This window comes from Oncorhynchus masou, chromosome 20 (assembly GCF_036934945.1).
Source record: "Oncorhynchus masou masou isolate Uvic2021 chromosome 20, UVic_Omas_1.1, whole genome shotgun sequence".
Classification (NCBI taxonomy): Eukaryota; Metazoa; Chordata; class Actinopteri; order Salmoniformes; family Salmonidae; genus Oncorhynchus; species Oncorhynchus masou.
The window spans coordinates 29,394,652-29,422,151 of record NC_088231.1 but is presented as its reverse complement, the minus strand read 5'-3'; the positions used below and the strand labels follow the sequence as shown (position 1 = coordinate 29,422,151).

The following is a 27,500-nucleotide window of genomic DNA, read 5'->3' as shown; positions in this document are numbered from 1 at the left end:
AGACAGACGGCGACAGAGAGAGACAGACGGCGACAGAGAGAGACAGACGGCGACAGAGAGAGACAGACGACGAGAGACAGACGGCGACAGAGAGAGACAGACGGCGACAGAGAGAGACAGACGGCGACAGAGAGAGACAGACGGCGACAGAGAGAGACAGACGGCGACAGAGAGAGACAGACGGCGACAGAGAGAGAGACGGCGACAGAGAGAGACAGACGGCGACAGAGAGAGACAGACGGCGACAGAGAGACAGACGGCGACAGAGAGAGACAGACGGCGACAGAGAGACAGACAGACAGACGGCGACAGAGAGAGACAGACAGACGGCGACAGAGAGAGACAGACGGCGACAGAGAGAGACAGACAGCGACAGAGAGACAGAGAGAGAGAGACAGAGACAGAGAGAGACAGACAGCGACAGACAGAGAGAGGCAGACAGAGAGAGACAGACAGAGAGACAGAGAGAGAGACAGACGGCGACAGAGAGACAGACGGCGACAGATAGACAGACGGCGACAGAGTGACAGACGGCGACAGAGAGACAGACGGCGACAGAGAGACAGACGGCGACAGAGAGACAGACGGCGACAGAGAGACAGACGGCGACAGAGAGAGACAGACGGCGACAGAGAGAGACAGACGGCGACAGAGAGAGACACAGAGAGAGAGAGAGACAGACAGCGACAGAGAGACAGAGAGACAGACGGCGACAGAGAGAGACAGACGGCGACAGAGAGAGAGACGGGCGACAGAGAGAGACAGACGGCGACAGACGGCGACAGAGAGAGACAGACGGCGACAGAGAGAGACAGACGGCGACAGAGAGAGACAGACGGCGACAGATAGACAGACGGCGACAGAGTGACAGACGGCGACAGAGAGACAGACGGCGACAGAGAGACAGACGGCGACAGAGAGACAGACGGCGACAGAGAGAGACAGACGGCGACAGAGAGAGACAGACGGCGACAGAGAGAGACACAGAGAGAGAGAGAGACAGACAGCGACAGAGAGACAGAGAGACAGACGGCGACAGAGAGAGACACAGAGAGAGAGAGAGACAGACAGCGACAGAGAGACAGAGAGAGACAGACGGCGACAGAGAGAGACAGACGGCGACAGAGAGAGACAGACAGACGGCGACAGAGAGAGACACAGAGAGACAGACGGCGACAGAGAGAGACAGACGGCGACAGAGAGAGACAGACGGCGACAGAGAGAGACAGACGGCGACAGAGAGAGACAGACGGCGACAGAGAGAGACAGACGGCGACAGAGAGAGACAGACGGCGACAGAGAGAGACAGACGGCGACAGAGAGAGACAGACGGCGACAGAGAGAGACAGACGGCGACAGAGAGAGACAGACGCGACAGAGAGAGAGACAGACGGCGACAGAGAGAGACAGACGGCGACAGAGAGAGACAGACGGCGACAGAGAGAGACAGACGGCGACAGAGAGACAGACGGCGACAGAGAGACAGACGGCGACAGAGAGAGACAGACGGCGACAGAGAGAGACAGACGGCGACAGAGAGAGACAGACGGCGACAGAGAGAGACAGACGGCGACAGAGAGAGACAGACGGCGACAGAGAGACAGACGGCGACAGAGAGAGACAGACGGCGACAGAGAGAGACAGACGGCGACAGAGAGAGACAGACGGCGACAGAGAGAGACAGACGGCGACAGAGAGAGACAGACGGCGACAGAGAGAGACAGACGGCGACAGAGAGAGACAGACGGCGACAGAGAGAGACAGACGGCGACAGAGAGAGACAGACGGCGACAGAGAGAGACAGACGGCGACAGAGAGACAGACAGCGACAGAGAGACAGACAGCGACAGAGAGACAGACAGCGACAGAGAGACAGACAGCGACAGAGAGACAGACAGCGACAGAGAGACAGACGGCGACAGAGAGACAGACGGCGACAGAGAGAGACAGACGGCGACAGAGAGAGACAGACAGCGACAGAGAGAGACAGACAGCGACAGAGAGAGACAGACAGCGACAGAGAGAGACAGACAGCGACAGAGAGAGACAGACAGCGACAGAGAGAGACAGACAGCGACAGAGAGACAGACGGCGACAGAGAGACAGACGGCGACAGAGAGACAGACGGCGACAGAGAGAGACAGACAGCGACAGAGAGAGACAGACAGCGACAGAGAGAGACAGACGGCGACAGAGACAGACAGCGACAGAGAGAGACAGACAGCGACAGAGAGAGACAGACAGCGACAGAGAGAGACAGACAGCGACAGAGAGAGACAGACAGCGACAGAGAGAGACAGACAGCGACAGAGAGAGACAGACAGCGACAGAGAGAGACAGACGGCGACAGAGAGAGACAGACAGCGACAGAGAGAGACAGACGGCGACAGAGACAGACAGCGACAGAGAGAGACAGACAGCGACAGAGAGAGACAGACAGCGACAGAGAGAGACAGACAGCGACAGAGAGAGACAGACAGCGACAGAGAGAGACAGACAGCGACAGAGAGAGACAGACAGCGACAGAGAGAGACAGACAGCGACAGAGAGAGACAGACGGCGACAGAGAGAGACAGACGGCGACAGAGAGAGACAGACGGCGACAGAGAGACCGACAGCGACAGAGAGAGACCGACAGCGACAGAGAGAGACAGACAGCGACAGAGAGAGACAGACGGCGACAGAGAGACAGACAGCGACAGAGAGACAGACAGCGACAGAGAGACAGACAGCGACAGAGAGACAGACAGCATATTTACTCCTTCAGTCCGATGAAGCCAGTGGTCTGGTTGCGTTTCTTCTCCTTTAGACTGCTCAGCTCCCTGAGACACACAGACACCATTAGTACAGACAGACACCATTAGTACAGACAGACACCATTAGTACAGACAGACACCGTTAGTACAGACAGACACCGTTAGTACAGACAGACACCGTTAGTACAGACAGACACCGTTAGTACAGACAGACACCATTAGTACAGACAGACACCATTAGTACAGACAGACACCATTAGTACACACAGACACCATTAGTACAGACAGACACCATTAGTACAGACAGACACCATTAGTACAGACAGACACCATTAGTACAGACACATTAGAATACACCAGACTCCCTACAGTTATATCCCTGGGGGGTTATCTATATATAACACCATTAGAATACACTAGACTCCCTACAGTTATATCCCTGGGGGGTTTATCTATATATAACACCATTAGAATACACTAGACTCCCTACAGTTATATCCCCGGGGGGGGGGTTTATCTATATATAACACCATTAGAATACACTAGACTCCCTACAGTTATATCCCTGGGGGGGTTATCTATATATAACACCATTAGAATACACTAGACTCCCTACAGTTATATCCCAGGGGGGGGGGTTTATCTATATATAACACCATTAGAATACACTAGACTCCCTACAGTTATATCCCCGGGGGGGTTTATCTATATATAACACCATTAGAATACACTAGACTCCCTACAGTTATATCCCTGGGGGGGGGGGGGGGGGGGGTTATCTATATATAACACCATTAGAATACACTAGACTCCCTACAGTTATATCCCTGGGGGGGACTCCCTACAGTTTATCTATATATAACACCATTAGAATACACTAGACTCCCTACAGTTATATCCCCGGGGGGGAATACACTAGACTCCCTACAGTTATATCTATATATAACACCATTAGAATACACTAGACTCCCTACAGTTATATCCCTGGGGGGGGGGGTTATCTATATATAACACCATTAGAATACACTAGACTCCCTACAGTTATATCCCCGGGGGGGGGTTATCTATATATAACACCATTAGAATACACTAGACTCCCTACAGTTATATCCCCTGGGGGGGGGTTATCTATATATAACACCATTAGAATACACTAGACTCCCTACAGTTATATCCCTGGGGGGGGGGTTATCTATATATAACACCATTAGAATACACTAGACTCCCTACAGTTATATCCCCGGGGGGGGGGGGAATACACTAGACTCCCCTACAGTTATATCCCGGGGGTTATCTATATATAACACCATTAGAATACACTAGACTCCCTAGTTATATCCCTGGGGGGTTATCTATATATAACACCATTAGAATACACTAGACTCCCTACAGTTATATCCCTGGGGGGGTTTATCTATATATAACACCATTAGAATACACTAGACTCCCTACAGTTATATCCCTGGGGGGGGGGGGACTCCCTACAGTTATATCCTGGGGGGTTATCTATATATAACACCATTAGAATACACTAGACTCCCTACAGTTATATCCCTGGGGGGGGTTTATCTATATATAACACCATTAGAATACACTAGACTCCCTACAGTTATATCCCTGGGGGGGGGGTTATCTATATATAACACCATTAGAATACACTAGACTCCCTACAGTTATATCCCTGGGGGGTTTATCTATATATAAACACCATTAGAATACACTAGACTCCCTACAGTTATATCCCTGGGGGGGGGGGGGGGGTTATCTATATATAACACCATTAGAATACACTAGACTCCCTACAGTTATATCCCTGGGGGGTTATCTATATATAACACCATTAGAATACACTAGACTCCCTACAGTTATATCCCTGGGGGGGTTATCTATATATAACACCATTAGAATACACTAGACTCCCTAGTTATATCCCTGGGGGGGGGGGGGTTATCTATATATAACACCATTAGAATACACTAGACTCCCTAGTTATATCCCTGGGGGGGGGGGTTATCTATATATAACACCATTAGAATACACTAGACTCCCTACAGTTATATCCCTGGGGGGGGGGGGGGGGAATACACTAGACTCCCTAGTTATCTATATATAACACCATTAGAATACACTAGACTCCCTACAGTTATATCCCTGGGGGGGGGGGGGGAATACACTAGACTCCCTACAGTTATATCCCTTGGGGGGGTTATCTATATATAACACCATTAGAATACACTAGACTCCCTAGTTATATCCCTGGGGGGGGACTCCCTAGTTATCTATCTATATAACACCATTAGAATACACTAGACTCCCTACAGTTATATCCCTGGGGGGTTATCTATATATAACACCATTAGAATACACTAGACTCCCTACAGTTATATCCCCCGGGGGGTTTATCTATATATAACACCATTAGAATACACTAGACTCCCTAGTTATATCCCTGGGGGGGGGGAATACACTAGACTCCCTATCTATATATAACACCATTAGAATACACTAGACTCCCTAGTTATATCCCTGGGGGGGGGGGGGGGGGTTATCTATATATAACACCATTAGAATACACTAGACTCCCTAGTTATATCCCTGGGGGGGGGTTATCTATATATAACACCATTAGAATACACTAGACTCCCTACAGTTATATCCCCGGGGGGGTTATCTATATATAACACCATTAGAATACACTAGACTCCCTAGTTATATCCCTGGGGGGGGGGGTTATCTATATATAACACCATTAGAATACACTAGACTCCCTACAGTTATATCCCCGGGGGGGGGGGGGCTATCTATATATAACACCATTAGAATACACTAGACTCCCTACAGTTATATCCCTGGGGGGGGGGGGTTATCTATATATAACACCATTAGAATACACTAGACTCCCTAGTTATATCCCTGGACTCCCTACAGTTATATCCCTGGGGGGGGGGGGGGGGTTATCTATATATAACACCATTAGAATACACTAGACTCCCTACAGTTATATCCCTGGGGGGGTTATCTATATATAACACCATTAGAATACACTAGACTCCCTACAGTTATATCCCTGGGGGTTTATCTATATATAACACCATTAGAATACACTAGACTCCCTAGTTATATCCCTGGGGGGGGGGGGGGGTTATCTATATATAACACCATTAGAATACACTAGACTCCCCAGTTATATCCCTGGGGGGGGGGGGGGGGGTTATCTATATATAACACCATTAGAATACACTAGACTCCCTAGTTATATCCCTGGGGGGGGGGGGGGGTTATCTATATATAACACCATTAGAATACACTAGACTCCCTACAGTTATATCCCTGGGGGGGGGTTATCTATATATAACACCATTAGAATACACTAGACTCCCTAGTTATATCCCTGGGGGGGGGGGTTATCTATATATAACACCATTAGAATACACTAGACTCCCTACAGTTATATCCCTGGGGGGGGGTTTATCTATATATAACACCATTAGAATACACTAGACTCCCTACAGTTATATCCCCATTAGGGGGGGGGTTATCTATATATAACACCATTAGAATACACTAGACTCCCTACAGTTATATCCCTGGTTATATCCCCTGGGGGGGGGTTATCTATATATAACACCATTAGAATACACTAGACTCCCTACAGTTATATCCCTGGGGGGGGGGGGTTATCTATATATAACACCATTAGAATACACTAGACTCCCTACAGTTATATCCCTTAGAATACACTAGACTCCCTACAGTTATATCCCTGGGGGGGGGGGGGGGGGGTTATCTATATATAACACCATTAGAATACACTAGACTCCCTACAGTTATATCCCTGGGGGGGGGGGGGGAATACACTAGACTCCCCCTACAGTTATATCCCTGGGGGTTATCTATATATAACACCATTAGAATACACTAGACTCCCTACAGTTATATCCCTGGGGGGGGGGGTTATCTATATATAACACCATTAGAATACACTAGACTCCCTACAGTTATATCCCTGGGGGGGTTATCTATATATAACACCATTAGAATACACTAGACTCCTACAGTTATATCCCTGGGGGGGGGTTATCTATATATAACACCATTAGAATACACTAGACTCCCTACAGTTATATCCCTGGGGGGGTTTATCTATATATAACACCATTAGAATACACTAGACTCCCTACAGTTATATCCCTGGGGGGGGGGTTATCTATATATAACACCATTAGAATACACTAGACTCCCTACAGTTATATCCCTGGGGGGGTTATCTATATATAACACCATTAGAATACACTAGACTCCCTACAGTTATATCCCTGGGGGGGGGGTTATCTATATATAACACCATTAGAATACACTAGACTCCCTACAGTTATATCCCTGGGGGGAATTATCTATATATAACACCATTAGAATACACTAGACTCCCTAGTTATATCCCTGGGGGGGGGGGTTATCTATATATAACACCATTAGAATACACTAGACTCCCTACAGTTATATCCCTGGGGGGGGTTTATCTATATATAACACCATTAGAATACACTAGACTCCCTACAGTTATATCCCTGGGGGGGGGTTATCTATATATAACACCATTAGAATACACTAGACTCCCTACAGTTATATCCCTGGGGGGTTTATCTATATATAACACCATTAGAATACACTAGACTCCCTACAGTTATATCCCAGGGGGGTTTATCTATATATAACACCATTAGAATACACTAGACTCCCTACAGTTATATCCCTGGGGGGGGGGGGTTTATCTATATATAACACCATTAGAATACACTAGACTCCCTACAGTTATATCCCTGGGGGGGGGGTTATCTATATATAACACCATTAGAATACACTAGACTCCCTACAGTTATATCCCAGGGGGGTTTATATAACACCATTAGAATATCTATATATAACACCATTAGAATACACTAGACTCCCTACAGTTATATCCCTGGGGGGGGTTTATCTATATATAACACCATTAGAATACACTAGACTCCCTACAGTTATATCCCTGGGGGGGGGGGTTATCTATATATAACACCATTAGAATACACTAGACTCCCTACAGTTATATCCCTGGGGGGGGGGGAATACACTAGACTCCCTACAGTTATATCCCAGGGGGTTATCTATATATAACACCATTAGAATACACTAGACTCCCTACAGTTATATCCCTGGGGGGTTTATCTATATATAACACCATTAGAATACACTAGACTCCCTACAGTTATATCCCTGGGGGGGGGGGTTATCTATATATAACACCATTAGAATACACTAGACTCCCTACAGTTATATCCCTGGGGGGGGGGTTATCTATATATAACACCATTAGAATACACTAGACTCCCTACAGTTATATCCCTGGGGGGGGGTTATCTATATATAACACCATTAGAATACACTAGACTCCCTACAGTTATATCCCTGGGGCTATATCCCCTGGGGGTTATCTATATATAACACCATTAGAATACACTAGACTCCCTACAGTTATATCCCTGGGGGGGTTATCTATATATAACACCATTAGAATACACTAGACTCCCTACAGTTATATCTATATATAACACCATTAGAATACACTAGACTCCCTACAGTTATATCCCTGGGGGGGGGGGACTCCCTATTATATCCCTGGGGGGGTTATCTATATATAACACCATTAGAATACACTAGACTCCCTACAGTTATATCCCTGGGGGGGGGGGTTATCTATATATAACACCATTAGAATACACTAGACTCCCTACAGTTATATCCCTGGGGGGGGGGGGGGTTTATCTATATATAACACCATTAGAATACACTAGACTCCCCTACAGTTATATCCCTGGGGGGGGGGGTTATCTATATATAACACCATTAGAATACACTAGACTCCCTACAGTTATATCCCTGGGGGGGGGGGTTATCTATATATAACACCATTAGAATACACTAGACTCCCTACAGTTATATCCCTGGGGGGGGGGGAATACACTAGACTCCCTACAGTTATATCCCTGGGGGGGGGGGTTATCTATATATAACACCATTAGAATACACTAGACTCCCTACAGTTATATCCCTGGGGGGGGGGGGGGGGGGTTATCTATATATAACACCATTAGAATACACTAGACTCCCTACAGTTATATCCCAGGGGGGTTTTATCTATATATAACACCATTAGAATACACTAGACTCCCTACAGTTATATCCCTATCTATATATATATCCCTAGTTATATCCCTGGGGGGTTATCTATATATAACACCATTAGAATACACTAGACTCCCTACAGTTATATCCCTGGGGGGGGGGGGGGGTTATCTATATATAACACCATTAGAATACACTAGACTCCCTACAGTTATATCCCTGGGGGGGGGGGTTATCTATATATAACACCATTAGAATACACTAGACTCCCTACAGTTATATCCCTGGGGGGGGGGGGAGTATCTATATATAACACCATTAGAATACACTAGACTCCCTACAGTTATATCCCTGGGGGGGTTATCTATATATAACACCATTAGAATACACTAGACTCCCTACAGTTATATCCCAGGGGGGGGGGGTTATCTATATATAACACCATTAGAATACACTAGACTCCCTACAGTTATATCCCTGGGGGGGGGGGGTTATCTATATATAACACCATTAGAATACACTAGACTCCCTACAGTTATATCCCTGGGGGGGGGGGGGTTATCTATATATAACACCATTAGAATACACTAGACTCCCTACAGTTATATCCCTGGGGGGGGGGGTTATCTATATATAACACCATTAGAATACACTAGACTCCCTACAGTTATATCCCTGGGGGGGGGGGTTATCTATATATAACACCATTAGAATACACTAGACTCCCTACAGTTATATCCCCTGGGGGGGGGTTTATCTATATATAACACCATTAGAATACACTAGACTCCCTACAGTTATATCCCTGGGGGGGGGGGGGGGTTTATCTATATATAACACCATTAGAATACACTAGACTCCCTACAGTTATATCCCTGGGGGGGGTTTATCTATATATAACACCATTAGAATACACTAGACTCCCCTACAGTTATATCCCTGGGGGGGGGTTATCTATATATAACACCATTAGAATACACTAGACTCCCTACAGTTATATCCCAGGGGGGTATCTATATATAACACCATTAGAATACACTAGACTCCCTACAGTTATATCCCTGGGGGGGGGGGTTATCTATATATAACACCATTAGAATACACTAGACTCCCTACAGTTATATCCCTGGGGGGGGGGGGGGGGTATCTATATATAACACCATTAGAATACACTAGACTCCCTACAGTTATATCCCTGGGGGGGGGTTATCTATATATAACACCATTAGAATACACTAGACTCCCTACAGTTATATCCCTGGGGGGGGGGGGGGGGGGGTTATCTATATATAACACCATTAGAATACACTAGACTCCCTACAGTTATATCCCTGGGGGGGGGTTATCTATATATAACACCATTAGAATACACTAGACTCCCTACAGTTATATCCCTGGGGGGGGGTTATCTATATATAACACCATTAGAATACACTAGACTCCCTACAGTTATATCCCTGGGGGGGGGGGTGGAATACACTAGACTCCCTACAGTTATATCCCTGGGGGGACTCCCTACAGTTATATCCCTGGGGGGTTATCTATATATAACACCATTAGAATACACTAGACTCCCTACAGTTATATCCCTGGGGGGGTTTATCTATATATAACACCATTAGAATACACTAGACTCCCTACAGTTATATCCCTGGGGGGGTTTATCTATATATAACACCATTAGAATACACAGACTCATTATATCCCAGGGGGGTTTAGAATACACTAGACTCCCTACAGTTATATCCCTGGGGGGGGGTTATCTATATATAACACCATTAGAATACACTAGACTCCCTACAGTTATATCCCTGGGGGGGTTATCTATATATAACACCATTAGAATACACTAGACTCCCTACAGTTATATCCCAGGGGGGGGGGGTATCTATATATAACACCATTAGAATACACTAGACTCCCTACAGTTATATCCCAGGGGGGAGTATCTATATATAACACCATTAGAATACACTAGACTCCCTACAGTTATATCCCTGGGGGGGTTATCTATATATAACACCATTAGAATACACTAGACTCCCTACAGTTATATCCCTGGGGGGGGGGTTTATCTATATATAACACCATTAGAATACACTAGACTCCCTACAGTTATATCCCTGGGGGGGTTTATCTATATATAACACCATTAGAATACACTAGACTCCCTACAGTTATATCCCAGGGGGGGGTTATCTATATATAACACCATTAGAATACACTAGACTCCCTACAGTTATATCCCAGGGGGGGGTTATCTATATATAACACCATTAGAATACACTAGACTCCCTACAGTTATATCCCAGGGGGGGTTTATCTATATATAACACCATTAGAATACACTAGACTCCCTACAGTTATATCCCTGGGGGGTTTATCTATATATAACACCATTAGAATACACTAGACTCCCTAGTTATATCCCCTCTATATATAACACCATTAGAATACACTAGTTATATCCCTGGGGGGGTTTATCTATATATAACACCATTAGAATACACTAGACTCCCTACAGTTATATCCCTGGGGGGTTTATCTATATATAACACCATTAGAATACACTAGACTCCCTACAGTTATATCCCTGGGGGGGTTATCTATATATAACACCATTAGAATACACTAGACTCCCTACAGTTATATCCCAGGGGGGTTTATCTATATATAACACCATTAGAATACACTAGACTCCCTACAGTTATATCCCTGGGGGGGGGTTATCTATATATAACACCATTAGAATACACTAGACTCCCTACAGTTATATCCCTGGGGGGGGGTTATCTATATATAACACCATTAGAATACACACCATTATATCCCTGAATATATAACACCATTAGAATACACTAGACTACCCTAGTTATATCCCTGGGGGGGGGGGGGGGGGGGGGTTATCTATATATAACACCATTAGAATACACTAGACTCCCTAGTTATATCCCTGGGGGGGGGGTTTATCTATATATAACACCATTAGAATACACTAGACTCCCCTACAGTTATATCCCTGGGGGGGGGTTTATCTATATATAACACCATTAGAATACACTAGACTCCCTACAGTTATATCCCCTGGGGGGGTTTATCTATATATAACACCATTAGAATACACTAGACTCCCTACAGTTATATCCCTGGGGGGGGGGGTTATCTATATATAACACCATTAGAATACACTAGACTCCCTACAGTTATATCCCTGGGGGGTTTATCTATATAACACCATTAGAATACACTAGACTCCCTACAGTTATATCCCTGGGGGGGGGGATCTATATATAACACCATTAGAATACACTAGACTCCCTACAGTTATATCCCTGGGGGGGTTTATCTATATATAACACCATTAGAATACACTACACTCCCTACAGTTATATCCCCGACAGGGGGGGATATCTATATATAACACCATTAGAATACACTAGACTCCCTACAGTTATATCCCGGGGACGGTTTAAATGGGACATTTGGTCTTCTTTATTTTGGTTCTTGCATTTTCTCTCCGTGAAAGAAGATGACAGAAAACTTGACCGATGTCAACAAGACTGAAGATTCCTTCTGTGGATCTATGACATGTTTCTGGTGAGCACGGGTTGATTTAGTATTCTAGGACAACAAGTAATGACAGAAGAGATGCTGAGATGTTGACAGAACAGAAGATGAGATGCTGACAGAACAGAAGATGCTGACAGTAGAGAAGCTGACAGAACAGAAGATGCTGACAGAACAGAAGATGCTGACAGAACAGAAGATGCTGACAGAACAGAAGATGCTGACAGAACAGAAGATGCTGACAGAACAGAAGCCGAGATGCTGACAGAACAGAAGCCGAGATGCTGACAGAAGAGATGCTGACAGAAGAGAGGCTGAGATGCTGACAGAAGAGAAGCTGAGATGCTGACAGAACAGAAGCTGAGATGCTGACAGAAGAGATGCTGAGATGCTGACAGAACAGAAGCTGAGATGCTGACAGAACAGAAGAGATGCTGACAGATGCTGACAGAAGAGATGCTGACAGAACAGAAGCTGATGCTGACAGAAGAGATGCTGACAGAACAGAAGCTGAGATGCTGACAGAAGAGATGCTGACAGAACAGAAGCTGAGATGCTGACAGAACAGAAGCTGAGATGCTGACAGAAGAGATGCTGACAGAACAGAAGCTGAGATGCTGACAGAACAGAAGCTGAGATGCTGACAGAACTGAGATGCTGACAGAACAGATGATGCTGACAGAAGAGATGCTGACAGAACAGAAGCTGAGATGCTGACAGAACAGAAGCTGAGATGCTGACAGAAGAGATGCTGAGAAGCTGAGATGCTGACAGAAGAGAAGCTGAGATGCTGACAGAAGAGATGCTGACAGAACAGAAGCTGAGATGCTGACAGAACAGAAGCTGAGATGCTGACAGAAGAGATGCTGACAGAAGAGAGGCTGAGATGCTGACAGAAGAGAAGCTGAGATGCTGACAGAGCTGAGATGCTGACAGAAGAGAAGCTGAGATGCTGACAGAAGAGATGCTGACAGAACAGAAGCTGAGATGCTGACAGAAGAGAAGCTGAGATGCTGACAGAAGAGATGACAGAACAGAAGCTGAGATGCTGACAGAAGAGATGCTGACAGAAGAGATGCTGACAGAACAGAGGCTGAGATGCTGACAGAAGAGATGCTGACAGAACAGAGGCTGAGATGCTGACAGAACAGAAGCTGAGATGCTGACAGAAGAGATGCTGACAGAACAGAGGCTGAGATGCTGACAGAAGAGATGCTGACAGAACAGAAGCTGAGATGCTGACAGAGATGCTGACAGAAGAGATGCTGACAGAACAGAGGCTGAGATGCTGACAGAAGAGATGCTGACAGAACAGAGGCTGAGATGCTGACAGAACAGAAGCTGAGATGCTGACAGAAGAGATGCTGACAGAAGAGAGGCTGAGATGCTGACAGAACAGAGGCTGAGATGCTGACAGAACAGAAGCTGAGATGCTGACAGAAGAGAAGCTGACAGATGCTGACAGAACAGAGGCTGAGATGCTGACAGAACAGAAGCTGAGATGCTGACAGAAGAGATGCTGACAGAACAGAGGCTGAGATGCTGACAGAACAGAAGCTGAGATGCTGACAGAAGAGATGCTGACAGAACAGAGAGATGCTGACAGAAGAGATGCTGACAGAACAGAGGCTGAGATGCTGACAGAACAGAGGCTGAGATGCTGACAGAACAGAGGCTGAGATGCTGACAGAACAGAAGCTGAGATGCTGACAGAAGAGATGCTGACAGAACAGACAGAAGAGATGCTGACAGAACAGAGGCTGAGATGCTGACAGAAGAGATGCTGACAGATGAGATGCTGACAGAACAGAGCTGAGATGCTGACAGAAGAGATGCTGACAGAAGAGAGGCTGAGATGCTGACAGAAGAGAAGCTGAGATGCTGACAGAAGAGATGCTGACAGAAGAGAAGCTGAGATGCTGACAGAAGAGAGCTGAGATGCTGACAGAAGAGATGCTGACAGAACAGAGGCTGAGATGCTGACAGAAGAGATGCTGACAGAACAGAAGAGCTGAGATGCTGACAGAACAGAAGCTGAGATGCTGACAGAAGAGAAGCTGAGATGCTGACAGAACAGAAGCTGAGAAGCTGAGATGCTGACAGAACAGAAGCTGAGATGCTGACAGAACAGAAGAGATGCTGACAGAAGAGAAGCTGAGATGCTGACAGAAGAGATGCTGACAGAAGAGAAGCTGAGATGCTGACAGAACAGAAGCTGAGATGCTGACAGAAGAGAAGCTGAGATGCTGACAGAAGAGAAGCTGAGATGCTGACAGCTGAGATGCTGACAGAACAGAAGCTGAGATGCTGACAGAAGAGAGATGCTGAGATGCTGACAGAAGAGAAGCTGAGATGCTGACAGAAGAGATGCTGACAGAACAGAAGCTGAGATGCTGACAGAAGAGAAGCTGAGATGCTGACAGAAGAGATGACAGAAGAGAAGCTGAGATGCTGACAGAAGAGAAGCTGAGATGCTGACAGAAGAGAAGCTGAGATGCTGACAGAACAGAAGCTGAGATGCTGACAGAAGAGAAGCTGAGATGCTGACAGAAGAGATGCTGACAGAACAGAAGGCTGAGATGCTGACAGAAGAGAAGCTGCTGACAGAAGAGAAGCTGAGATGCTGACAGAAGAGAAGCTGAGATGCTGACAGAAGAGATGCTGACACAGAAGAGATGCTGACAGAACAGAAGGCTGAGATGCTGACAGAAGAGATGCTGACAGAACAGAGAAGCTGAGATGCTGACAGAACAGAAGCTGAGATGCTGACAGAAGAGATGCTGACAGAACAGAGGCTGAGATGCTGACAGAAGAGATGCTGACAGAACAGAGGCTGAGATGCTGACAGAACAGAAGCTGAGATGCTGACAGAAGAGATGCTGAACAGAAGATGCTGACAGAACAGAGGCTGATGCTGACAGAACTGAGAGAAGAGATGCTGACAGAACAGAAGCTGAGATGCTGACAGAAGAGAGATGCTGACAGAAGAGATGCTGACAGAACAGAGGCTGAGATGCTGACAGAACAGAAGAGATGCTGACAGAACAGAGGCTGAGATGCTGACAGAACAGAAGCTGAGATGCTGACAGAAGAGATGCTGACAGAACAGAGGCTGAGATGCTGACAGAACAGAGGCTGAGATGCTGACAGAACAGATGCTGAGATGCAGAACAGAGATGCTGATGCTGACAGAACAGAGGCTGAGATGCTGACAGAACAGAGGCTGAGATGCTGACAGAAGAGATGCTGACAGAACAGAGGCTGAGATGCTGACAGAACAGAAGCTGAGATGCTGACTGAAGAGATGCTGACAGAAGAGAGGCTGAGATGCTGAGAACAGAGGCTGAGATGCTGACAGAACAGAGGCTGAGATGCTGACAGAAGAGATGCTGACAGAACAGAGGCTGAGATGCTGACAGAAGAGATGCTGACAGAACAGAGGCTGAGATGCTGACAGAAGAGATGCTGACAGAACAGAGGCTGAGATGCTGACAGAAGAGATGCTGAGATGAACAGAGGCTGACTGAGAAGAGATGCTGAGAGCTGACAGAGAGGCTGAGATGCTGAGATGCTGACAGAAGAGAGCTGAGATGCTGACAGAAGAGAGGCTGAGATGCTGACAGAAGAGAAGCTGAGATGCTGACAGAAGAGATGCTGACAGAAGAGAGGCTGAGATGCTGACAGAAGAGAGGCTGAGATGCTGACAGAAGAGATGCTGAGATGCTGACAGAAGAGATGCTGAGATGCTGACAGAGAGGCTGAGATGCTGACAGAAGAGAGGCTGAGATGCTGACAGAAGAGAGGCTGAGATGCTGACAGAAGAGAGGCTGAGATGCTGACAGAAGAGAGGCTGAGATGCTGACAGAAGAGAGGCTGAGATGCTGACAGAAGAGAGGCTGAGATGCTGACAGAAGAAGCTGAGATGCTGACAGAAGAGAGGCTGACAGAAGAGAGGCTGAGATGCTGACAGAAGAGATGCTGACAGAAGAGATGCTGACAGAAGAGAGGCTGACAGAAGAGAGGCTGAGATGCTGACAGAAGAGATGCTGACAGAAGAGATGCTGACAGAAGAGATGCTGACAGAAGAGATGCTGACAGAAGAGATGCTGACAGAAGAGATGCTGACAGAAGAGAGGCTGACAGAAGAGAGGCTGAGATGCTGACAGAAGAGATGCTGACAGAAGAGATGCTGACAGAAGAGATGCTGACAGAAGAGATGCTGACAGAAGAGATGCTGACAGAAGAGGCTGACAGAAGAGAGGCTGAGATGCTGACAGAAGAGATGCTGACAGAAGAGATGCTGACAGAAGAGATGCTGACAGAAGAGATGCTGACAGAAGAGAGGCTGACAGAAGAGAGGCTGAGATGCTGACAGAAGAGATGCTGACAGAAGAGATGCTGACAGAAGAGATGCTGACAGAAGAGATGCTGACAGAAGAGATGCTGACAGAAGAGAGCTGAGATGCTGACAGCAGAGATGGGGGTCTGAATACACTGTATCTAATTAGACACGTTGACTAACAAATAGCCTCCCCTGTCAAAAAATCGTTGTATTTTCTATACAATTTTTTTATTTATTTTACCTTTATTTAACCAGGCAAGTCAGTTAAGAACAAATTCTTATTTTCAATGACGGCCTAGGAACAGTGGGTTAACTGTTCAGGGGCAGAACGACAGATTTGTACCTTGTCAGCTCGGGGAGTCAAACTTGCAAAATTCCGGTTACTAGTCCAACGCTCTAACCACTAGGCTACCCTGCCGCCCCAGGTTAGGTTCTGGTCTCAGATTCACAGTGTATTGTCTATATTAGCAGGTTAGGGTCAGGGTCTCAGATGCACAGTGTATTGTCTATATTAGCAGGTTAGGGTCTCAGATGCACAGTGTATTGTCTATATTAGCAGGTTAGGGTCTCAGATACACAGTGTATTGTCTATATTAGCAGGTTAGGGTCTCAGATTCACAGTGTATTGTCTATATTAGCAGGTTAGGGTCAGGGTCTCAGATACACAGTGTATTGTCTATATTAGCAGGTTAGGGTCTCAGATACACAGTGTATTGTCTATATTAGCAGGTTAGGGTCAGGGTCTCAGATTTACAGTGTATTTTCTATATTAGCAGGTTAGGGTCTCAGATGCACAGTGTATTGTCTATATTAGCAGGTTAGGGTCTCAGATTCACAGTGTATTGTCTATATTAGCAGGTTAGGGTCTCAGATGCACAGTGTGTTGTCTATATTAGCAGGTTAGGGTCTCAGATTCACAGTGTATTGTCTATATTAGCAGGTTAGGGTCTCATATTCACAGTGTATTGTCTATATTAGCGGGTTAGGGTCAGGGTCTCAGATGCACAGTGTATTGTCTATATTAGCAGGTTAGGGTCTCAGATTCACAGTGTATTGTCTATATTAGCGGGTTAGGGTCAGGGTCTCAGATGCACAGTGTATTGTCTATATTAGCAGGTTAGGGTCAGGGTCTCAGATGCACAGTGTATTGTCTATATTAGCAGGTTAGGGTCAGGGTCTCAGATGCACAGTGTATTGTCTATATTAGCAGGTTAGGGTCTCAGATTCACAGTGTATTGTCTATATTAGCGGGTTAGGGTCAGGGTCTCAGATGCACAGTGTATTGTCTATATTAGCAGGTTAGGGTCAGGGTCTCAGATGCACAGTGTATTGTCTATATTAGCAGGTTAGGGTCAGGGTCTCAGATGCACAGTGTATTGTCTATATTAGCAGGTTAGGGTCTCAGATTCACAGTGTATTGTCTATATTAGCAGGTTAGGGTCTCAGATGCACAGTGTATTGTCTATATTAGCAGGTTAGGGTCTCAGATTCACAGTGTATTGTCTATATTAGCAGGTTAGGGGTCAGGGTCTCAGATTCACAGTGTATTGTCTATATTAGCAGGTTAGGGTCTCAGATACACAGTGTATTGTCTATATTAGCAGGTTAGGGTCAGGGTCTCAGATACACAGTGTATTGTCTATATTAGCAGGTTAGGGTCTCAGATTCAGTGTATTGTCTATATTAGCAGGTTAGGGTTAGGGTCTCAGATACACAGTGTATTGTCTATATTAGCAGGTTAGGGTCAGGGTCTCAGATGCAGTGTATTGTCTATATTAGCAGGTTAGGGTCTCAGATTCACAGTGTATTGTCTATATTAGCAGGTTAGGGTCAGGGTCTCAGATTCACAGTGTATTGTCTATATTAGCAGGTTAGGGTTAGGGTCTCAGATACACAGTGTATTGTCTATATTAGCAGGTTAGGGTCAGGGTCTCAGATGCACAGTGTATTGTCTATATTAGCAGGTTAGGGTCTCAGATTCACAGTGTATTGTCTATATTAGCAGGTTAGGGTCTCAGATACACAGTGTATTGTCTATATTAGCAGGTTAGGGTCTCAGATTCACAGTGTATTGTCTATATTAGCAGGTTAGGGTCTCAGATTCACAGTGTATTGTCTATATTAGCAGGTTAGGGTCTCAGATTCACAGTGTATTGTCTATATTAGCAGGTTAGGGTCTCAGATTCAGTGTATTGTCTATATTAGCAGGTTAGGGTTAGGGTCTCAGATACACAGTGTATTGTCTATATTAGCAGGTTAGGGTCAGGGTCTCAGATGCAGTGTATTGTCTATATTAGCAGGTTAGGGTCTCAGATTCACAGTGTATTGTCTATATTAGCAGGTTAGGGTCAGGGTCTCAGATTCACAGTGTATTGTCTATATTAGCAGGTTAGGGTTAGGGTCTCAGATACACAGTGTATTGTCTATATTAGCAGGTTAGGGTCAGGGTCTCAGATGCACAATGTATTGTCTATATTAGCAGGTTAGGGTCTCAGATTCACAGTGTATTTGTCTATATTAGCAGGTTAGGGTCTCAGATACACAGTGTATTGTCTATATTAGCAGGTTAGGGTCTCAGATTCACAGTGTATTGTCTATATTAGCAGGTTAGGGTCTCAGATTCACAGTGTATTGTCTATATTAGCAGGTTAGGGTCTCAGATTCACAGTGTATTGTCTATATTAGCGGGTTAGGGTCAGGGTCTCAGATGCACAGTGTATTGTCTATATTAGCAGGTTAGGGTCAGGGTCTCAGATGCACAGTGTATTGTCTATATTAGCAGGTTAGGGGTCTCAGATGCACAGTGTATTGTCTATATTAGCAGGTTAGGGTCTGGTCTCAGATTCACAGTGTATTGTCTATATTAGCAGGTTAGGGTTAGGGTCTCAGATACACAGTGTATTGTCTATATTAGCAGGTTAGGGTCAGGGTCTCAGATGCAGTGTATTGTCTATATTAGCAGGTTAGGGTCTCAGATTCACAGTGTATTGTCTATATTAGCAGGTTAGGGTCAGGGTCTCAGATACACAGTGTATTGTCTATATTAACAGGTTAGGGTCTCAGATGCACAGTGTATTGTCTATATTAGCAGGTTAGGGTCTCAGATGCACAGTGTATTGTCTATATTAGCAGGTTAGGGTCTCAGATACACAGTGTATTGTCTATATTAACAGGTTAGGGTCTCAGATTCACAGTGTATTTTCTATATTAGCAGGTTAGGGTCTCAGATGCACAGTGTATTGTCTATATTAGCAGGTTAGGGTTAGGGTCTCAGATACACAGTGTATTGTCTATATTAGCAGGTTAGGGTCAGGGTCTCAGATGCAGTGTATTGTCTATATTAGCAGGTTAGGGTCTCAGATACACAGTGTATTGTCTATATTAGCAGGTTAGGGTCTCAGATTCACAGTGTATTGTCTATATTAACAGGTTAGGGTCTCAGATTCACAGTGTATTGTCTATATTAGCAGGTTAGGGTCTCAGATTCACAGTGTATTGTCTATATTAGCAGGTTAGGGTCTCAGATGCACAGTGTATTGTCTATATTAGCAGGTTAGGGTCTCAGATTCACAGTGTATTGTCTATATTAGCAGGTTAGGGTCTCAGATTCACAGTGTATTGTCTATATTAGCAGGTTAGGGTCTCAGATTCACAGTGTATTGTCTATATTAGCAGGTTAGGGTCTCAGATACACAGTGTATTGTCTATATTAGCAGGTTAGGGTCAGGGTCTCAGATGCACAGTGTATTGTCTATATTAGCAGGTTAGGGTCTCAGATACACAGTGTATTGTCTATATTAGCAGGTTAGGGTCTCAGATACACAGTGTATTGTCTATATTAGCAGGTTAGGGTCTCAGATACACAGTGTATTGTCTATATTAGCAGGTTAGGGTCTCAGATGCACAGTGTATTGTCTATATTAGCAGGTTAGGGTCTCAGATGCACAGTGTATTGTCTATATTAGCAAGTTAGGGTCTCAGATTCACAGTGTATTGTCTATATTAGCAGGTTAGGGTCTCAGATGCACAGTGTATTGTCTATATTAGCAGGTTAGGGTCTCAGATTCACAGTGTATTGTCTATATTAGCAGGTTAGGGTCTCAGATGCACAGTGTATTGTCTATATTAGCAGGTTAGGGTCAGGGTCTCAGATGCACAGTGTATTGTCTATATTAGCAGGTTAGGGTCTCAGATGCACAGTGTATTGTCTATATTAGCAGGTTAGGGTCTGGTCTCAGATTCACAGTGTATTGTCTATATTAGCAGGTTAGGGTTAGGGTCTCAGATACACAGTGTATTGTCTATATTAGCAGGTTAGGGTCAGGGTCTCAGATGCAGTGTATTGTCTATATTAGCAGGTTAGGGTCTCAGATTCACAGTGTATTGTCTATATTAGCAGGTTAGGGTCAGGGTCTCAGATACACAGTGTATTGTCTATATTAACAGGTTAGGGTCTCAGATGCACAGTGTATTGTCTATATTAGCAGGTTAGGGTCTCAGATGCACAGTGTATTGTCTATATTAGCAGGTTAGGGTCTCAGATACACAGTGTATTGTCTATATTAACAGGTTAGGGTCTCAGATTCACAGTGTATTTTCTATATTAGCAGGTTAGGGTCTCAGATGCACAGTGTATTGTCTATATTAGCAGGTTAGGGTTAGGGTCTCAGATACACAGTGTATTGTCTATATTAGCAGGTTAGGGTCAGGGTCTCAGATGCAGTGTATTGTCTATATTAGCAGGTTAGGGTCTCAGATACACAGTGTATTGTCTATATTAGCAGGTTAGGGTCTCAGATTCACAGTGTATTGTCTATATTAACAGGTTAGGGTCTCAGATTCACAGTGTATTGTCTATATTAGCAGGTTAGGGTCTCAGATTCACAGTGTATTGTCTATATTAGCAGGTTAGGGTCTCAGATGCACAGTGTATTGTCTATATTAGCAGGTTAGGGTCTCAGATTCACAGTGTATTGTCTATATTAGCAGGTTAGGGTCTCAGATTCACAGTGTATTGTCTATATTAGCAGGTTAGGGTCTCAGATTCACAGTGTATTGTCTATATTAGCAGGTTAGGGTCTCAGATACACAGTGTATTGTCTATATTAGCAGGTTAGGGTCAGGGTCTCAGATGCACAGTGTATTGTCTATATTAGCAGGTTAGGGTCTCAGATACACAGTGTATTGTCTATATTAGCAGGTTAGGGTCTCAGATACACAGTGTATTGTCTATATTAGCAGGTTAGGGTCTCAGATACACAGTGTATTGTCTATATTAGCAGGTTAGGGTCTCAGATGCACAGTGTATTGTCTATATTAGCAGGTTAGGGTCTCAGATGCACAGTGTATTGTCTATATTAGCAAGTTAGGGTCTCAGATTCACAGTGTATTGTCTATATTAGCAGGTTAGGGTCTCAGATGCACAGTGTATTGTCTATATTAGCAGGTTAGGGTCTCAGATTCACAGTGTATTGTCTATATTAGCAGGTTAGGGTCTCAGATGCACAGTGTATTGTCTATATTAGCAGGTTAGGGTCTCAGATACACAGTGTATTGTCTATATTAGCAGGTTAGGGTCTCAGATTCACAGTGTATTGTCTATATTAGCAGGTTAGGGTCTCAGATGCACAGTGTATTGTCTATATTAGCAGGTTAGGGTCAGGGTCTCAGATACACAGTGTATTGTCTATATTAGCAGGTTAGGGTCTCAGATTCACAGTGTATTTTCTATATTAGCAGGTTAGGGTCTCAGATTCACAGTGTATTGTCTATATTAGCAGGTTAGGGTCTCAGATTCACAGTGTATTGTCTATATTAGCAGGTCAGGGTCTCAGATACACAGTGTATTGTCTATATTAGCAGGTTAGGGTCAGGGTCTCAGATACACAGTGTATTGTCTATATTAGCAGGTTAGGGTCTCAGATTCACAGTGTATTGTCTATATTAGCAGGTTAGGGTCTCAGATACACAGTGTATTGTCTTATATTAACAGGTTAGGGTCTCAGATTCACAGTGTATTGTCTATATTAGCAGGTTAGGGTCTCAGATGCACAGTGTATTGTCTATATTAGCAGGTTAGGGTCAGGGTCTCAGATTCACAGTGTATTGTCTATATTAGCAGGTTAGGGTCTCAGATTCACAGTGTATTGTCTATATTAGCAGGTTAGGGTCAGGGTCTCAGATTCACAGTGTATTGTCTATATTAGCAGGTTAGGGTCAGGGTCTCAGATGCACAGTGTATTGTCTATATTAGCAGGTTAGGGTCAGGGTCTCAGATGCACAGTGTATTGTCTATATTAGCAGGTTAGGGTCTCAGATGCACAGTGTATTGTCTATATTAGCAGGTTAGGGTCTCAGATACACAGTGTATTGTCTATATTAGCAGGTTAGGGTCAGGGTCTCAGATGCACAGTGTATTGTCTATATTAGCAGGTTAGGGTCAGGGTCTCAGATGCACAGTGTATTGTCTATATTAGCAGGTTAGGGTCAGGGTCTCAGATTCACAGTGTATTGTCTATATTAGCAGGTTAGGGTCAGGGTCTCAGATACACAGTGTATTGTCTATATTAGCAGGTTAGGGTCAGGGTCTCAGATTCACAGTGTATTGTCTATATTAGCAGGTTAGGGTCAGGGTCTCAGATACACAGTGTATTGTCTATATTAGCAGGTTAGGGTCTCAGATTCACAGTGTATTGTCTATATTAGCAGGTTAGGGTCAGGGTCTCAGATGCACAGTGTATTGTCTATATTAGCAGGTTAGGGTCTCAGATACACAGTGTATTGTCTATATTAGCAGGTTAGGGTCTCAGATTCACAGTGTATTGTCTATATTAGCAGGTTAGGGTTAGGGTCTCAGATGCACAGTGTATTGTCTATATTAGCAGGTTAGGGTCAGGGTCTCAGATGCACAGTGTATTGTCTATATTAGCAGGTTAGGGTCGTACTTGGAGATGATTATCTCGTGGAGGATTTCTCCAAAGGTTTTCTGTTCCTCTCCATTCACCTGGTCACATCCTTCTACTGGGATAATCTACACAGAGAGAGAGACACTGGAATGATCCACACAGAGAGAGACAGACACAGACAGAGAGAGACAGAGAGAGAGACAGAGAGAGAGACAGAGAGACACAGAGAGAGAAAGACTGGAATGATCTACACAGAGAGAGACACAGACAGAGAGAGAGAGAGAGAGAGAGAGAGAGAGACAGAGAGAGACACAGAGAGAGAGACAGAGAGAGACAGAGAGAGACACAGACAGAGAGACAAAGAGAGACACAGAGAGAGACAGAGAGAGACAGAGAGAGACACAGAGAGAGAGACACAGAGAGAGAGACACAGAGAGAGAGAGAGAGAGAGAGAGAGAGAGACAGAGACACAGAGAGAGAGAGAGACCAGAATGATCTCCACAGATCGGTTCCTCTCCTACCTTGAGAGCGACGGCGTCTCCAGAGGTGTTGGTGGTACTGAAGACCTCTCCGAAGGTCCCCTCTCCGATCTTCCTACAGAGCTTCATCCTGGCTGCTGGGAGACAGTCCTGGAAGCCCAGAGGTCCTGTCTGGTTACACTCCGAAAACACCTTCTGGTCATCAGACAGCTCTCCGTCTAACGAATACACACTCTACAGAGAACACACACACACATTAGATACACACTCTTACAGAGAACACACACACACACATTAGATACACACTCTATAGAGAACACACACACACACTAGATACACACTCTACAGAGAACACACACACACACACTAGATACACACTCTACAGAGAACACACACACACACATTAGATACACACTCTACAGAGAACACACACACACACACACACACACATTAGATACACACACTACAGAGAACACACACACATTAGATACACACTCTACAGAGAACACACACACACACTTTAGATACACACTCTACAGAGAACACACACACACACACACATTAGATACACACTCTACAGAGAACACACACACACACATTAGATACACACTCTACAGAGAACACACACACACACATTAGATACACACTCTACAGAGAACACACACACACACATTAGATACACACTCTACAGAGAACACACACACACACATTAGATACACACTCTACAGAGAACACACAGAGTACATGTGTATATTTATTATACGTGTGTGTGTGTGTGTGTGTGTGTGTGTGTGTGTGCCAGATGAGTGCTCCCCCGTCGTTGAGCGGAGGTTTGGTGGGCGGGCGTGGAGAACAGTTTTTGACTGACATCACCTAGCTCCACCTCTAGCCCCGCCTCTAGCCCCACCCTAGCTCCGCCTCAGGAGAGGACAGCAGGTAGAGAGGCCTCTTCGGAGTCAGGAACGCTGAGGGGGACAAAAACAACAAGCCATTTAACACTGCAGTCATCAACACAATGACAGCTGACTGGTCACTCAGTCACAGAGAGAGAGAGACCGAGAGAGAAACTAAGAGAGACAGTAAGAGAGAGACAAAGACAGACACTCTCTCTGTCTCTTTCTGTCCGTGTCTCCCTTACTCTCTCAAAGAGACCGAGACAGAGAGAGACAGATACAGAAACAGAGAGGTACCTTTCGGGTCACTCACAGAGAGAAACAGAGACACAGAGAGAGAGAGAGACAGACACAGAGAGAGAGAGAAACAGAGACACAGAGAGAGAAACAGAGACAGAGAAACAGAGACACAGAGAGAGACAGAGACGCAGAGAGAGAGAGAGAAACAGAGACGCAGAGAGACACAGAGAGAGAAAGCAGACACACAGAGAGAGACAGAGAAACAGAGACACAGAGAGAGACACACAGAGAGAAAGAGAGAGACAGAGAGAGAAAACAGAGACACAGAGAGAGACATGCAGAGAGAGAAGCAGACACAGAGAGAGACAGAGAGAGACGTACCTTTGGTCTTCCTGTGTAGGGAGAGGGCAGCTTTGAGGCGACTCCAGGTGTGAGTCTCAGGAGTGAGGTTGACCAGCAGAGAGGACAGGTGGAGTCTGTTACCACCAACTGGAGTCCCCAATACTACCTGGAACATTATAATACTGTCTGATAGACTGGATACCTGGAACATTATAATACTGTCTGATAGACTGGATACCTGGAACATTATAATACTGTCTGATAGACTGGATACCTGGAACATTATAATACTGTCTGATATACCTGACTGGATAGACTGGATACCTGGAACATTATAATACTGTCTGATAGACTGGATACCTGGAACATTATAATACTGTCTGATAGACTGGATACCTGGAACATTATAATACTGTCTGATAGACTGGATACCTGGAACATTATAATACTGTCTGATAGACTGGATACCCTGGAACATTATAATACTGTCTGATAGACTGGATACCTGGAACATTATAATACTGTCTGATAGACTGGATACCTGGAACATTATAATACTGTCTGATAGACTGGATACCTGGAACATTATAATACTGTCTGATTAGACTGGATACCTGGAACATTATAATACTGTCTGATAGACTGGATACCTGGAACATTATAATACTGTCTGATAGACTGGATACCTGGAACATTATAACATTATAATACTGTCTGATAGACTGGATACCTGGAACATTATAATACTGTCTGATAGACTGGATACCTGGAACATTATAATACTGTCTGGTAGACTGGATACCTGGAACATTATAATACTGTCTGATAGACTGGATACCTGGAACATTATAATACTGTCTGATAGACTGGATACCTGGAACATTATAATACTGTCTGATAGACTGGATACCTGGAACATTATAATACTGTCCTGATAGACTGGATACCTGGAACATTATAATACTGTCTGATAGACTGGATACCTGGAACATTATAATACTGTCTGATAGACTGGATACCTGGAACATTATAATACTGTCTGATAGACTGGATACCTGGAACATTATAATACTGTCTGATAGACTGGATACCTGGAACATTATAATACTGTCTGATAGACTGGATACCTGGAACATTATAATACTGTCTGGTAGACTGGATACCTGGAACATTATAATACTGTCTGATAGACTGGATACCTGGAACATTATAATACTGTCTGATAGACTGGATACCTGGAACATTATAATACTGTCTGATAGACTGGATACCTGGAACATTATAATACTGTCTGATAGACTGGATACTACCTATTGACCTTTTGGTGTGTGTGTGTGTGTGGATACCACCTACTGACCTTTTGGTGTGTGTGTGTGTGTGGATACCACCTACTGACCTTTTGGTGTGTGTGTGTGTGTGTGTGTGATACCACCTACTGACCTTTTGGTGTGTGTGTGTGTGTGTGATACCACCTACTGACCTTTTTGGTGTGTGTGTGTGTGTGTGTGTGGATACCACCTACTGACCTTTTGGTGTGTGTGTGTGTGTGTGGATACCACCTACCCCGTGTGTGTGTTGAGCAGACAGCAGTTCAGTGATGCTGCAGTCCCCAGCTCGGCCAGGGGGAGGTGCTGCTCTGCTGTTGGGAGCCCTGTCTCTCCTTCCCCAGCGACTCACACTCACACCGCTCACACCACCTTCCTACTGGTGGCGGGCCGCTCCCGAGACACGCTCCTCCGCTCTTTAGGAGCACCTCCCACCTTCCTTCTGTGGGGGTTGTCCCTGGGAACGCGGTCTTTAGGGACGAGACTGTC

General features: G+C 44.9%; 1 protein-coding gene and 1 long non-coding RNA gene across 2 annotated transcripts in view; both read right to left on the bottom strand.

The window, feature by feature from the left end:
- The window catches only part of LOC135506623 (serine/threonine-protein kinase haspin-like), a 52,072-nt gene extending 27,115 nt beyond the window's left edge, over nucleotides 1-24,957 (bottom strand). Inside the window, 4 exon segments of the mRNA XM_064925946.1 lie at nucleotides 2,760-2,822; nucleotides 23,772-23,857; nucleotides 24,254-24,445; nucleotides 24,949-24,957. Coding sequence (XP_064782018.1) covers nucleotides 2,760-2,822; nucleotides 23,772-23,857; nucleotides 24,254-24,445; nucleotides 24,949-24,957 — 350 coding nt within the window.
- Nucleotides 24,958-25,111: 154 nt separating this feature from the next.
- The window catches only part of LOC135506559 (uncharacterized), a 2,565-nt gene continuing 176 nt past the window's right edge, over nucleotides 25,112-27,500 (bottom strand). Inside the window, exons 1-3 of the long non-coding RNA XR_010450543.1 lie at nucleotides 27,250-27,500; nucleotides 25,726-25,852; nucleotides 25,112-25,176 (exon numbers count right to left, since the gene is read on the bottom strand). The exon at nucleotides 27,250-27,500 is cut by the window's right edge and continues 176 nt beyond it. This is a non-coding gene — a long non-coding RNA (uncharacterized LOC135506559). The remainder of the gene's footprint in view (nucleotides 25,177-25,725; nucleotides 25,853-27,249) is intronic.